General features: G+C 39.9%; 1 protein-coding gene across 3 annotated transcripts in view; it reads left to right on the forward strand.

The window, feature by feature from the left end:
• The window catches only part of Man1a1 (mannosidase alpha class 1A member 1), a 248,649-nt gene that overhangs the window by 203,268 nt on the left and 30,579 nt on the right, over positions 1 to 14,802 (forward strand). For all 3 annotated transcript variants that reach the window (XM_045158200.1, XM_045158202.1, XM_045158201.1), the window contains 2 exons: positions 1,252 to 1,375; positions 2,854 to 2,947. In XM_045158200.1, coding sequence (XP_045014135.1) covers positions 1,252 to 1,375; positions 2,854 to 2,947 — 218 coding nt within the window. The remainder of the gene's footprint in view (positions 1 to 1,251; positions 1,376 to 2,853; positions 2,948 to 14,802) is intronic.

Below are 14,802 nucleotides of genomic sequence, written 5' to 3' on the forward strand. Positions count from 1 at the left end.
AAATCTTTCCTTCATTTTACTTTAAAGTCTTTAAATAAAGTGATTTATTATCATATCCATGCCTATAAGCCTATACTATGCATAATCCTTGGCAAATAATATGCAATAAGTTTGTTCCTTAACTAAAACCAAACTTGTGCATTTGCAAGTATCAGACATGGAATTAACTGAGTGGACATAGTGATTTTTTCTCATTATTTGAATTATCATATATAGAAGTTTTAAGTGATTCCCTAGAAATAACTTATACCTGAGTCTGACTATATCTCAAGTTGACTCATGTGTATTTGTATATAGATATGTTTCTAACCCTTTTTTCAAAAGACTACCTCTTTTTGAAAAGTATAAAAGATAAACCATCAGACAATATATTTAGGACTCATGACTTGGAGATTCACATAACATAATTTTATATCCTTGGGCTTAGAATAAATAAGATGAGAATGAGTCAGTTTGGGCTGGAGAGATTGCTAAGTGGTTAAGGCATTTGCCTGCAAAGCAAAAGGACCCCGGTTTGATTCCCCAGGATCCATGTAAACCAGATGTACAAGGGGCACATGCATCTGGAGTTCATTTGCAGTGACTGGAGGCCCTGACACACCCTCTCTCTCTTTCTCTCTCACTCTACCTCTTTCTCTTTCTCTCTCTCTCAAATAAATAAGTAAATAAAATATATTTTAAGAAAAGAATGAGTCAGTTCTTTAAAAACAGTGAAATGTATAAAGATAAATACAAGGGAGAAAATATAGTAATTGGAGGATTTGGAAAGGAATAAAGTATTTAACCAGTAAATCTTTGAGATTTATCTTCTGTCCAACTAAATTTTGAATGTAATGTGAATGTTTAAAATTCTTTGGAATCTTAGGCTAAAATTAATTAAAATGTCTTAAAGGGGTTTATGTGGTATTGGGACACAGGGAGAATGTTTGATATTGTTTTGTATCAGCTTCTATATGGGAAGATTGTATTTCTTTAAAAAGCATCTGTACGTTTGAAAGGATCTCTCTGTCTATCAACATCGAGTGCACAGCAACATTCTGTTATGTCAATACTAGTTTTCATACTGGAGCTAGGACTCAAACCTTAAAACCAATAGCCAAAACAGTGAAATTGAGAAGTATAATCTCTAGATTGGGCTTTGCACTGAGATGCCACTACTAAAAAAATGTTTATTACTTCTGCTATTTATAGCCATGGATAATGGAGTCATGCTGACTCATTCATACCTTTTCAATGTCTTTTCCTCTTTAGTGGTATTGGGCGGAACTGGCCCTGGGCCTCAGGAGGCAGCAGTATCCTGGCAGAATTTGGAACCCTGCACTTGGAATTTATGCACTTGAGCCACTTATCGGGAAACCCCATCTTTGCTGAAAAGGTGAGATTCTCCACAGCATGCTGCCCCACTGCAAGGACAATAAGCAGTGCTGGATGTGAAAAATGAAGTTCACATCCCTCTTCTGTCAGTATTGTAACCTGTCTTATTTCACTTTGCCACATGAAACCCAGTCTTTCCATGCCATCATCTAACTCAGGGTGGTAGGGCCTACCTTGCATTTATGGCTTGCTACATTACTTCAGCTGCCTGAATTTTTTTCATCTAAAAATATATAATAATATGTTATATGCACCAGAGATGAAAAAGTGTTGCACAAACATAGGGATCCATTGAACTGACTTCTGTTTTCCAGTAAGGAGCCCACAGATATTCCATGTTCACCTCACCACTCATGTCTTAGCTTCTACTCTCAGTGAGTGCCCCTTTTCAGCAAATCCTTTAAAAGAATTTCTCTATTCCTGGCTAACGACCCATGAGGACATCCTCTAGCTATGTGTCATTACCTCTGCCATACCAGGTCCAGGCCTGACATCACTCATCAGGACTTTGCAGTAGCCAGTCTCCTGTGTTACCCCCTCAGTCACACACAAACTCTGTAAAGACACAAATTATTTCCTGAATCTGGGAGTAGAATAAACCCTTATGTGGCTTGTCTGGACCCTGCTTGCTCTATCCTCTTATGGCTGGCCTTCCCTCTTTACCTCCCACCTGTAGACTCAGTGGCCTGTCAGCCTCATTTCATTCTCTTCCCAGGGCTTTCCCCCTTCTCTACTCCAATTGCTTCTCTTCCACATTTCTTCTGTGGCCTGCTTCCTCATTTTGTTAATATTCTGCTCAAACACACCAGGTTTCTTAGACCACCACAGTGTAAAATGGCCTTGCCACTCCACTTCCTATCCTGCTACCCTAATCAACTTGGGCTTCCATAACAAAAATACACAGACTTCAGTCATGGTTCCCTACTTCTGGAGCCTGAGAAGTCTGTGATCAAAGTGTGGACAAGGTAAATTTCATTCCAAGGTTTATAGAAAGAGAGCTCTCTTATGTAACACACTAATCTTCTCATGGAGGTCCCACCCTCCTAAACCCCTCCCAAGGCCCCATCTCCAAATACCATCACACTGAGGGGTAGAGCTTCATGATGGAAATTTGAACCTTCTCTTTTTTCATAGCATTTATGTTTTCTTAACAAACTTTAAATTTCTTTACTATCCATATCATCTAATTAGAATGCAGAATCTAAAAATGAGTGACTTTACTCATTGATACCTTAGTTCATAGTATGCAGTCTGGATTTGGGGTTTGGGCTGTAGGGGATGGTAAGTAGATCTATCAATGTGCCTCTGCATTTATTGCTATTACTTTTATCATGATAAGGTGATCCACAGTAGTTTTTGTCTGAATTTGATATCATTTACATCAACTTTTTTTATAAAGTGACAAAATATAATAAAAAAAGAACAAAAGGCCTGTAAAATTTCTTGGATTTTCACAGTACATTTCCCTTTCTGTTGTAGGTAATGAATATTAGAACAGTACTGAACAAACTGGAAAAACCAGGAGGCCTTTATCCTAACTATCTGAACCCCAGTAGTGGACAGTGGGGTCAACGTAAGTCAAAAGATAGCATTCCTTTAATAATTCTTGGTACCAGCACTGTGTGAGGAGCAGAGAGGAGTGCAGTTCTTGCTGACAAATGTTTAGAGCAGGAGGTACAGCGAGCAGTTCCTAAACGAACTTCTGCAGTAAGACAGTGATACAAGAAGCTAGACATTTTGTTACATAAAACTGTAAGTCCAGTTATATGGGAACACATTTGAATCATCATAAAATCATCATAGAATCATCATAAAAGGAAGATGTGGTGTGGGACATCAACCTGGGGTCATATGGATAGAAAGAAAATATGTTCCTCTGAGCTGACCACAATGAGGAGCTTACTCAGAATCATGGCTAAATCTTCTAGCATGTTCTATGTGCATTGGTTGGGAAAATTGGAAGCACAGAATAGAATAATTTCCTTAATGTTTATGCCACCAGGTAGATTTCTTTGGAGTGAATTACTTTTAGTATAAGAATAAATTTCAGACACATTTTTAGGAAGAGGTACAAAGATTCGGACTAGGTACATGAAATGTTCTCAAACTAATTTGGAAAAACAATGACAAATTAAGTGGCAATTGGAAGTAAGGGAATAATATTAAGTGAGATAAGCCTGCTATGGTGAAAGCATAGCCTTAAAACTTGACTCTAATGTTGAATGTTTCTTTATATTAAATAACACATTTTTTAAAAAATTACAGATTACTGTTATTTTAGAAGTAGCTTTCTTAAAGAATTAGGCAATAGGAAAAAAGCATGTTCAAGTTGGTGACTATGTGTTGGTAATAGCTATCAAAGGTCTAGCTTTCGAAACTTAGGACCATATCGAAGGTTCTACTGAAGGTGGTCTACAGATTGCTGGAAATCCTCATGACCTTTCAGGGGCCCTCAAGGTCAGATAAATATTTATGATTCTATTGAGTCATTCTGTCTATTTCCTATACTGTAATATGTACTTACATTGCATGAGCAATAAAGTAAAACAGCTGAAGTCTCAGTGAGAAGGCAGTGAGATAACAAATAGTACCAATACCCACGGGATTTGTAACCGCAGTTCTAAAACTGCCAGTTTCATTTATGAGTGTTCTTAATGAGGGAGAATAATAATTACTGGTCCTAGTAAATACCAGCCCATGAGTATATGTGTGCATAATGTTCTTCGTGATGTAAGGAAAGTATACAGAAACCATTCCTGCTGCATAATTAAAAATGGCAGTCATGTGGAGGAAAAGCTCTCATGATTGAGTTACAAGATGATTGTTTCTTATTGAATATTATTGAGTATTACTGATTTCTGGTTGTTTTGTTATTACTTACTGGATATTATTGATTGCTGGTTATTATTATTGATTATTGGGTATTATTGATTATGGGTTAGTATTATTATTGATTATTATCATTGATTGCTGGTTGTTACTACACTTAACTGTTTCATGAGCTGCCATCTTTACTAAAGCTCAACTAAAACAAACTAGTTATCCAATCTTGGTTTCTGCTCATTTTCTCAAAACTGAGCCTGTCATGAAGGAAAAATGACAATATTTGCACCAGTGGTAATGAAATTCCAGTTTCAAAATCAAACTTTGAATTTTAGAAAACTTGTGTTAAAGCAAAAAAAAAAAAAAAAAAAATAGCTCTCACCTCAAAGGGAATAGAGATAGTTTATTCTGGAGCTAAATCTGAATGACCATGGCTCAAGAACACAGATTTAGGTTACTCCAATTCTATGTTTCAACTTGTTACCAATTTCATGAAGGTTTTATAGTTAAAGAATAAAAGGAAGTCATAAATCAAGGCACTTTTCAAATACATTTACTGACCATCAGGTAAGCAAATTATAGCGGATTATATAAATCTCTACCCTAGGCCTCAGATGCTATCTGATGACATTCTTAACCCTTGGGTTGGTGGATGATGGTCTGTCAGTACATTCCAAAAAAGGTTGCACCCGATCAACTGATAGTCACATGGATATTACTAGACACAGGTGGGCAATAATGGCTATTGAGAAGCTAAAGGGAACCTAAGGTAATTTGGCTTTGACCATTCCTCTGTGATCCCAGGAGTTTCATCAGTCCATTCAGCCTTGTTGGAAGTAGGTACAGCAGGTGCTGTACTTTTCTGGGAACTGTACTTCATATATATATGTGTCATATATATATGTCACTATGCTCTCTCAACTTTATTAGTTTTCTGGTGGTATTGGTGATGATATTAACAAAGGTAGTTTGTAATACTATATAATGAAATGTGTCAACACTTGGAACATGTGTATAACTCAGAAAACTAATATTTTTCAAAAAGTAAGTACATGCTATCATAAAATCAATCATGGTAAGAAGACCCAATCCAAGTATAAGTTTTACAAGTTGTAAAAAGTTTTAATGTTATAAAAGTTTGCTAATTTTTGAAATATACTTCAGCCTTTTAAATATTTTTATTTTATTTTCATTTATTAAGAGTGAAAATGAGGGAATAGGAGTTCCAGGGCCTCCAACCACTACAGGCATACTCCAGAATCATGCACCACCATGTGCACCTGGCTACATGGGTTCTGGGCTGTCAAACCTTTTCAGGCTCCGGGGACAGACAAGTAGTGCCGAGGGTAGAACCAGGCCAGCTGGTTGCTCCCTAGGAGTTGAGGAGGATGATGAGTGTCAGACGACCCAGACCTCCTGAGAAAAACCACACTGAGTCGGAAGCCTTTTCGAGGCAAGAACTTGCAGAAAAAAAAACTCGCTTTATTACTCTGAGCAGTTGCCTATATCATGTTGGGGATGAAGGTGGGGATTTTACGATGGGGGAAGAGGTAAGGGCCAATAGTAAACTTTAACTATTGAAATGGTAATTACAATTCCTGCGTGGAAGTAGCAGGCCAGAAGCCATTAGGTGTCTTGCTGAGTCCTAGCTGGCCAGAGACAGGTCTCCAAACTTTAGCTAGGCTCAGGAAGTTCCACTAGGCCTCACGCCTGGGCCTTTCAGAGCCCAACATCTTCCCCTTTTGTTTTGTTTTTGTAAGAGCATTAGTCACCATGGCCCCTGTCTTAGGTTGTCCCCCTCTGGGGATTTTACCCGTCATTGGTCACATAGAGGGCAGGGGAAGTGGCAGTGAGTCATCTGAGGAACTTAATTCCTGAGTTGTCAGCCTGTGGTAATGTATTTTGACCTGATGACGTTTTATTGCCTCTAACCACTGGTGAACAAATTGTGTAATTTTGTTAATTACACAAGGCCCGACAGTGAGGATAAGAAGGATGGGGAGGGGTTCAGGTAGAGGGAAGAGGTAGGGTAAGAAGTCGTGTAAGCCCATCTGCAGTGGGTTGTCCTGGGGGTCCCGTCGCCTCCTCTCCAAGTCTTCCTGGAGCCTCTTAATCTTGTCCTGGATGATTCCCAATTTATTGGTGTAAACGCGGCGTTTTTCCTATAAAAACAAACATACGCCTCCCTTTTTGGCCATTAGTAGGTCTAGTCCTCTCCTGTTTTGTAGGACTGCCTCAGCCAAGGAATCTAGCTTCCAGGAATGATATCTACATCTGGGATTAAGGTGGCTGGGGCCCAAAGGCCCGTCCAATTGGTGGGCATAAAGTTATAGGCCATCCCACCTCCACAAACATAAGCCATTCCAGAAGGTGGGCAGCATGGAGCACTGGGCTCAGTTGTGTTAAAAGTACAGAAGGAAGGATGAATGTATCCCACATCTATACTGGAATTATTAGGGGAAGACGGGGCCCAAATGCCCAGAGGAGACATTGGGAAAAGCTGGACGGGGATGGGAAAGGTGGCTGAGCAGTTTTTTAAGGTCGTATGGGCAACTGCAAGCAGCTGGAGAGGCCCAGATCGGAGGCAAAGCCAGCAATCTTCCACAAAGGAGGGAGTTATTTAGTTTAGCAGGGTAAAGGACCATTTTAGGAACAGTCCTCAGGGGTGGGACACTCCCTAGAGAAGTGATTGTCAGTGTCCCCTTGTTGGGACAAGTATTTTAGGTCTCTTGCTGGCACCCAAATGGGTCTTTTTATTTTTATAGTTTTCCCATGGACAAAAATTCCATGAGTTTTACACAGGTTTCTATCAAAAAACTCCTTTCTGTTATAGAGTTTTTGTACTTTAATCACTTCTCAGTACAAAGGTTGGGAAACAAACAAACCCTTTGATCTTAATAATATAAACATATATATAAACATATATATTAAGGAATGGCTAGCTCTTATCAGTAACACTGAATGTGTACAATCTCGTTAACATGTAGGCGCTAAAGTCTTCCTGTCAAATGGCCAGAGCTATGGATACAAGTTCAGCCAAATGGCTCCCGACAATTTCCCCTTTTTTATTATTTTTTATGAACCGGGCCCCTCTGGGCCTCAGTGCAGAAAGACTACCTGTCTTAGGTTGTTCTCGACGATATTTAGGCCTTACCCATCATCGGTACATGAATTCCATCATTCATGCCCTGTCTTAGGTTGACCTAACTCAAGAGAATCTTACCCGTCTTGGACTACCAGCCTCTGCAGGGGCTTTAAGATAAAGTCTCAGGAAGCCAGGGTCGGGTCCATAGCTGTATCCCATGTATTTCTGTATGGATATCCATAAAGGATCTTAAAAGACAAAAATCTCTGAATCAGATCTAAGGAAATATTATCGTTGTGCCAAATATCTCTTAAATGTATTTTCCCAATGCTGTTAGCTGTTATTATATTTTTTAGAAGTAACACAAATCCATTGAAAATCTACATGACACTCCAAACGAGTTTTAACTTTTAATTCTAGTATATAGAGCATCTAACAGGTGAAACTGTATCTGTGGTAAGGATCAAGCCCAAGATCTTAAAAGGAGGCACAGTTTGAACTTTCTCAGGAACTACTTTAAAGCTGTGAGTATGAAGGACAGACATTAAAAGTATAATCTTAAAGCCTAAAGCCACAGCACACTTTAGGAACTCCTGTTGTATATCTTTAGATTGAAATCTGAAACCCACCATCACACCTTAAGATAAACAATTGGATATATTGGGGGCCATTTATTTAAATTATCACAATCTGCCCCTGGAGCCCAATAGATTTATAACCATCACACATTATAAATTGTTAGAAAAAATTAAAATATTTAGGGTAAATAAGGTCATTTTTAGGGTAAATAATGCCTTTTTTAGTTGGTCATGTGGGGGTAGGGATTCCCCCTTTTGTTTCTGCAATTGAGTTTGATTATATCTTTTAACAATAGCTTGGCCCTGGGGGTTGTATGGGATGTCTGTGGAATGTGAAATTTTTTAGGTCTGGTGAAAATCTTTATAAAGGCTTTGCTTATGAAGTAGGGGCCAGTATCTGTTTTAATTTGATCAGGGAGCCCAAGAGTAGCAAAACATTGAAGCATATGACTAATGGAATGTTTAGGTTTTTTTTTTTTGTTTTTTTGTTTTTTTTTTGGCATGTGTTGATGCCCAGTAGGTGCAGGAAAAGGTCAGTGAGCCCAGTCACCACAAGATGGCAGACTTCTCCCCTGTCTCCACCTAGGTCAGTCTAAGGGGGCCATGTGGCAGTCTCTTAGGAGGCGGAGCCATTTCCCAGTAGGGGAGGGTCAGGCATAAGCTGCCAGGAGGGGGGCCATCTATTTAAATTACCAAATTCCTCCCCTGGCTCCCAATAGATTTGTAACCATTATATATTATAAATTGTACTTAGTTTAATTTTAAAGGTCCCCACAGTTTTGACCAATTTAAGATATTAAGGTTTATAAAATTACATAAGTTAAACACTTCTAATTTAAAGCCAATTTTTGTATCTGTAATTTTAACTTGTTTGAGGTTTTTTTAGCTTAAAATCTTAAGTGTCAGCCAGGCATGGTGGTGTATACCTTTAATCCCAGTACTCGGGAGGCAGAGGTAGGAGGATTACCATGAGTTTTAGGCCACCCTGAGGCTCCATAGGGAATTCCAGGTCAGCCTGGGCTAGAGTGAAACCCTACCTCGAGAAACCAAAACACACACACAAAACAAACAAATCTTAAATCTCTTAATCCAATATCTCTAGCTAAGCATATCAGTCTATTACAAATTTAACCTTGATTAAATTCTCTGGACCTGGGCAGCAGGACGTAATCAGCCCTTATGCCAGTAGCCCAGTTCTAACGAAGTCCCCTGTAGTCTTTCTTTCCTCTTAGAAAGTTTATAAGCTAAGCCTCGAAGTTTAATGTTGAATGTTGTCTGTACTTAGAACTAGCTTGCCTTCACAGGCCCAAGCAGAGAAAGAGAGAGAGAGAAAGAGAGAGAGAGAGAAAGAAACACAAGCCTTTAGAAATACAAAAGCTGCTGGCGAACCGAAGGGGAAGGGGAAGAAAAAGGGAATGAAGGATGTCAACAAGTACATACAGGTTATAGAAGCAAAGTTTAGTGCACTAAATATAAAGATTGCCTCATAACTCATGAGGGTACGCTCACCTGCACATGTACACCAATTACCTCCTCAACGACTGCCTCTCACGGGGGGCACTAATCTGCCGGGGTCCCAGAGCCCCACGTTGGGGGCCAGTTGCCAAGCTCTGCAGACAGACAGGTAGTGCCGAGGGAAGAACCAGGCCTGCTGGTTCCTTCCTTGGGGTTGAGGAGATGATGAGCGTCGGACGACCCAGACCTCTCCTGGCCACCGGAGAAAAACCACATTGAGTTGAGAATCTTTATCTTCCCACTGCTGGCAGAAAAAACACCCCAACCAAGAGTTGCTTGTGGGAGGAAAGGGTTTATTTTGGCTACAGAATCAAGAGGAAGCTCCATGATGGCAGGGAAAATGATGGTATGAGCAGAGGTTGGACATCACCTCCTGGTCAACCTCAAGTGAGCAACAGCAGCAGGGGAGTATGCCAAACACTTTGAAGGAGAAGATGTGTATAACACCCATAAGCCCACCCCCAACAATACACTGCCAACAGAAGGCTCTAATTCAAAAATTGCCACCAGTTAGGGACCTAGCATTCAGAACACATAAATTTATGAGGAACACCTGAGTCAAACCACCAGCAATAATTCTAACTTTTTCTTTTTTTGGTTTTTAGAGGTAGGGTCTCACTCTAGCCCAGGCTGACCTGGAATTCACTATGGAGTCTCAGGGTGGCCTTGAACTCATGATGATCCTCCTACCCCTGCCTCCCGAGTGCTGGGATTAAAGGCGTGAGCTACCACGCCCGGCTAATTCTAACTTTTTCTAGCTGTCAAACTATGTGAGGCTGGTTTTTATTTGTACATTTTAACCAAAGCACTATAAAGTAATGGATCAAAACTGGAGCAAATATGGAAATCACGACAGCAAAACAAATATTTAGAGAGACTGACAAAAACATAAAACTGTCAATCTTGTTACTGATTTTTTTGTTTTATAAAATATATCAATAATTTTATGAAAAATATTTAACATAATGACTATAACTTATTTTTGATGAGTCAACAAAAATGTATGTTTGTGTATGTATATGTAATATATGTGGTGTGTGTGGTATGTGTACAGTGTGTGCATGTGTGTGGGGAGGCCAGATAAAAATGTTGAATGTTCTCTTCCATAGCTCTTACTTACTGTTTTCTTGACAGTCTCTCACTAAATCCAGAGCTCATTTTTTTTCAGTAAGACTGGCTAAGAAGCTGGCCCCAGCAATTCTCCTGTCCCTGTCCTGCCCCACAGGACTCAGTTAACTCCGTGCATGGCCATGATCAGCATTTCATATGGGTGCTGGAGATCAAAGTTGGGCTTCTCAGGCCCTCATGCTTATATAGCAAGTGCTCACCCCCACTGAGCCATCTCAGCAGCCCAACAAAAAAAAAAAAATTAATTCTGTTTTAGTTATCCAGTATGATAAATATTGTTAGAGACCACTCCCATAAGCATATTCTTCAGAGTCCTTATTTGTTGTTAGTATAAAGAGCACTGAGACAGAAATGTTTGTGTCCTACTTGAATATTGGGTACAGGGCAATTAAATAAAAATGTCTAAAAGGGTAGCTAGCTTAGAAGTTCTCCACATCAAAGATTTGAAAAGTTAAGGAAAAGTCTCTGATTTACTGCTTTCTTTTTTTAAAATATTTAATTATTTTTTTGAGAGGAGATAAAAAGCCAGGGGTGGGGAGGGAATAGACACACCAAGGCCTCCAGTCATTGCAAATGAACGCCAGATGCATGTGCCACCCGTGCAGCTGGCTTATGTAGGCCTGGGGAATCAAACGTTGGTCCATTGGCTTTGTAGGCAAGTGCCTTAACCACTAAGCCATCTCTCTAGCCCTACTTCTTCCTTTTTGTAATTTAGATTTTAGAAGTCACTATAAAGAGGGACAAAAAGCCAGCTACATGAGAGTAATCTGACTTAATCTTCTAGGTCTCCCGTATACTATACAATTGGCTGTGTTTCCTGGTACACAGAGTCTTTTATATTTGAATGGCTTATGGACCAATTTCCTGATGGAAAAACAAACCTTATTGGTGGCCATCAGGCTTTGCAAGCAAGTGCCTTTAACAGCTGAACAACTCTCTAGCCCCATTCCTTTTATTCTTAAACCAAGGCTTGTTTGGCTATATCAAGGTTTTTACTTGTACTAAGGCCTTACACAACAGCCATTTCATCCAGAAGCTTCCTTCTTCTAGGCCCACTACTTCCTACTTTCCCACCTTGCGCATTGGTTACTTTCTCATCATAGTGTTCTTAATTATAATCACACGTATGTACATCTTTCCAGGGAAGCAAAGCTTCAGGAGGGTGGTAGCCTTGTTTGTTAACTCAACACACAGTATTTTGTATCTTCTTAGTGTCTCCTTACTTAAACATTTTCAATATTCATTGCAACAGTCTTATTTATTTTCTTCAGCTGTTGGCCTGCCACTCAAGTACATGCTGTAACCATTGATGCTAGATGTGAGGATCCATGTCTATACACAGAAAGGGTACCTTGTTTGGGTTTATTGAACAGAAAGACAGAGAGAGAGACAGTGAGAGAGAGAGAGAGAGTGTTTGTGTGTGTGTGTGTGTGTGTGTGTGTGTGTGTGTGTGTGTGTGTGTGTGTTCATGGTGTCACTAATATCTTTGAAAGATCAAATTGCTTCAAATGAGAAATTCAGAGTCACATGAAGTCTACAAAAAAGTGAAAATATTGAGTACTTTTATCCTCCTATGTGTTTTTTTTTTGTTTGTTTCTTTCTTTCTTTTTTGGTCCTTAGGCTACTAAGAATCCTGTATGGGACCTTTTTTTTTTTTTTTTTTTTTTAATTAAAAATAAGTTGCAATTCACTGTTTGCAGCAGTTAACCTTCTCACTGCTGAAACAACATACCAAACCAGACAGAGCTTATGGAATGAAAGGGTTTCTTGCTGACTTACAGCTTTGAGGGGAAGTTTCATCACTGCAGGGAAAGCATGGCAGGAGCATCACAACTTCACATCAGCAGGGAGGAAGTAGAGTGAACTGAGTGTAGCAAGTTGGACTTAAGTATAGAACCCCAAGGGTTACCCTGAGCAATACCTCTTAGAGCAAAGCTCCACTTCCCAAAGGCTCCACAACCTACCAGAACAGGACTACTGGCTGAGGATCAAGCATTTCAACACATGCAACTTATGGGGACATGACATTTCACATCCCAACCACCACATTCTCCCCCTGACCCCTGCAATCACATGGTCATCTCATGATGCCAAATGTATTCAGTTCAAAAATCCCCATTAAAAAAATAGTTTAGGAGATGGAGAGATGGCTTAGCAGTTAAGGTGCTTGACTGTAAAACCTAAGGACTTAGGTTTAAATCCCCAGTTCCCACATAAGCCAGATGCACAAGGTGTCATGTGCATCTGGAGTTATTTTGCAGTAGCTAGAGGCCCTTGCATGCCCATTCTTTCTCTCCCTCTTGTTTTATTTTTCTCTATGGCTAATAAATATATAAATAAAACTAAATAGTTTTTTTAAAGGTCCCCATGGTCTCTACCAACATCATCACTGTTCAGAAGTCCAAAATTTCAGGTGAGCATCAAGACAGTGTTTTAACTGAGCCTGTGAAATTAAAATATAAGCTACATACTTCTCACAGAGTAAACATTCCCATTAAGAATTGGAAGAAAGAAGCCATAGCAAGGAGAAACTGGACCAGTGCAAGTTTGAAAACTAGCAGAGCAAACACCAAATACTGTAGCTCTAGGTCTGTATCTGGCATGTGAGAGTGTGATGAAGTAACTGAACATCAAAAGGTTTGGGAAGCTCTACCCCTTCCGCTGTACTGCCTGCAGCCCCTATCCTGAGCAGGATCTTCGTGGGCCACATCTTTTTGTAGCTGATGACCCCACCATCTTGGCATCTCACGGGATTCCACTGAAACTTATGGCTCTTTGTCACAGCTTTGCAAAGTAGCCTTACAGGGCTTTCTTGCAGTCTTGGAACTTGTATTAGTCAGTCTCACCAGCTCTTGTGTTCACTCTACTTCTGGCATTTTTTTCATGCCTCCAAAACCAGTACTATGTGGGCAACGCTGCTGTTTGTTGTTATTGTTGTTTTTCCCCCAGGTGGGCCAAAGCCTACCCTTGAGGAGCAAAGAACTCCTTCAGCATATTTCCTTCAGGCCCTCTCCTTTCCAAAGAATTTACATTCTCAGCCTGGAGTGGTGGCGCATGCCTTTAATCCCAGCACTTGGGAGGCAGAGGTAGGAGGATCACTGTGAGTTCGAGGCCACCCTGAGATTCCATAGTGAATTCCAGGTCAGCCTGGGCTAGAGTAAGACCCTCCCTCAAAAAAACAAAAGAATTTAAAAAAAAAGAATTTACATTCTCGTTAGATTGAGTCTTCAGTGGGTTGGGTTTCACCCTCAGGGTATCTTTCTTATTGTCCCATTAAGAACAGCTGGCCCACCCACTTAGCAGGTAGTAATTTCCTTAACAGTTGTAGCTGAAGAGGCTCCAGTCTCTGTGCCTGGAACCTAAAACTTGTTCACACTGCTTCCTGTGCCACACTTTATATTTTTCATATCATTCTGCTCTGTATTTTCCTTTGCCAAACACACTAGTCCATTACTTTTAAATGTAATTTCTCTTGAGTTCTGAGAACACAGGCAGAATACAACCAGCCTTTTTTGTCAGAATATCACATGATACAGATGATTGGGCTTCTGCGTGAGAAGGAAAATACTTAGTAGCAGATGCCAGTAAGTTAAAATGGAGACATAAAAGGAAGAGAAAGGAAGGGAGGAGGGTACTTAATAGGTTGGTATTGTATATATGTAAGTACAATGATTGAGATGGGGAGGTAATATGATGGAGAATGGAATTTCAAAGGGGAAAGTGGGGGGGGGAGGGTATTACCATGGGATTTTTTTTTATAATCATGGAAAATGTTAATAAAAATTAAATTAAAAAAAGAATATCACATGAATTGCTGCTAGTTTAGTTCCCAGTAAACCCCCCCATCCACCCAAGACCTCATAAACTGAACCTCCAGAACCCATAGTTCTCTTTGCATTTTGGTCTTGTAAACTTTACCAAACACTAAACTTTGCTTATAAAAGTTGGAAATCCTCCTCTATTCTACAAACCAATTCTAATAAACCTAGTCAGGTTTTCACAGCAATGGCCCCATGTCTCCATACCAAATTTCTCATTGCTAGAGTTACCTTTTCATTGCTAGACAAAAACACCCAACCTGAAGCAGCTTATGGAAAGAAAGAATTTATTTCCAGCTTGTAGTTAAGAGGGAAAACCATTTCTGGGAAAGCATAACATGAGCAGACCACCTTTTACCAAATCTTCACATCAGCAGGGGAAAAGCAGAGAGAGTGAGTTGAGTGCAGCAAGCAGGGCTGGACTGTAAAACCCCAAGGCCTCAATAAAACTTTCTACAATAAGGCTCCATCTCCCAAAGGC

This window comes from Jaculus jaculus, chromosome 9 (genome assembly GCF_020740685.1).
Source record: "Jaculus jaculus isolate mJacJac1 chromosome 9, mJacJac1.mat.Y.cur, whole genome shotgun sequence".
Classification (NCBI taxonomy): Eukaryota; Metazoa; Chordata; class Mammalia; order Rodentia; family Dipodidae; genus Jaculus; species Jaculus jaculus.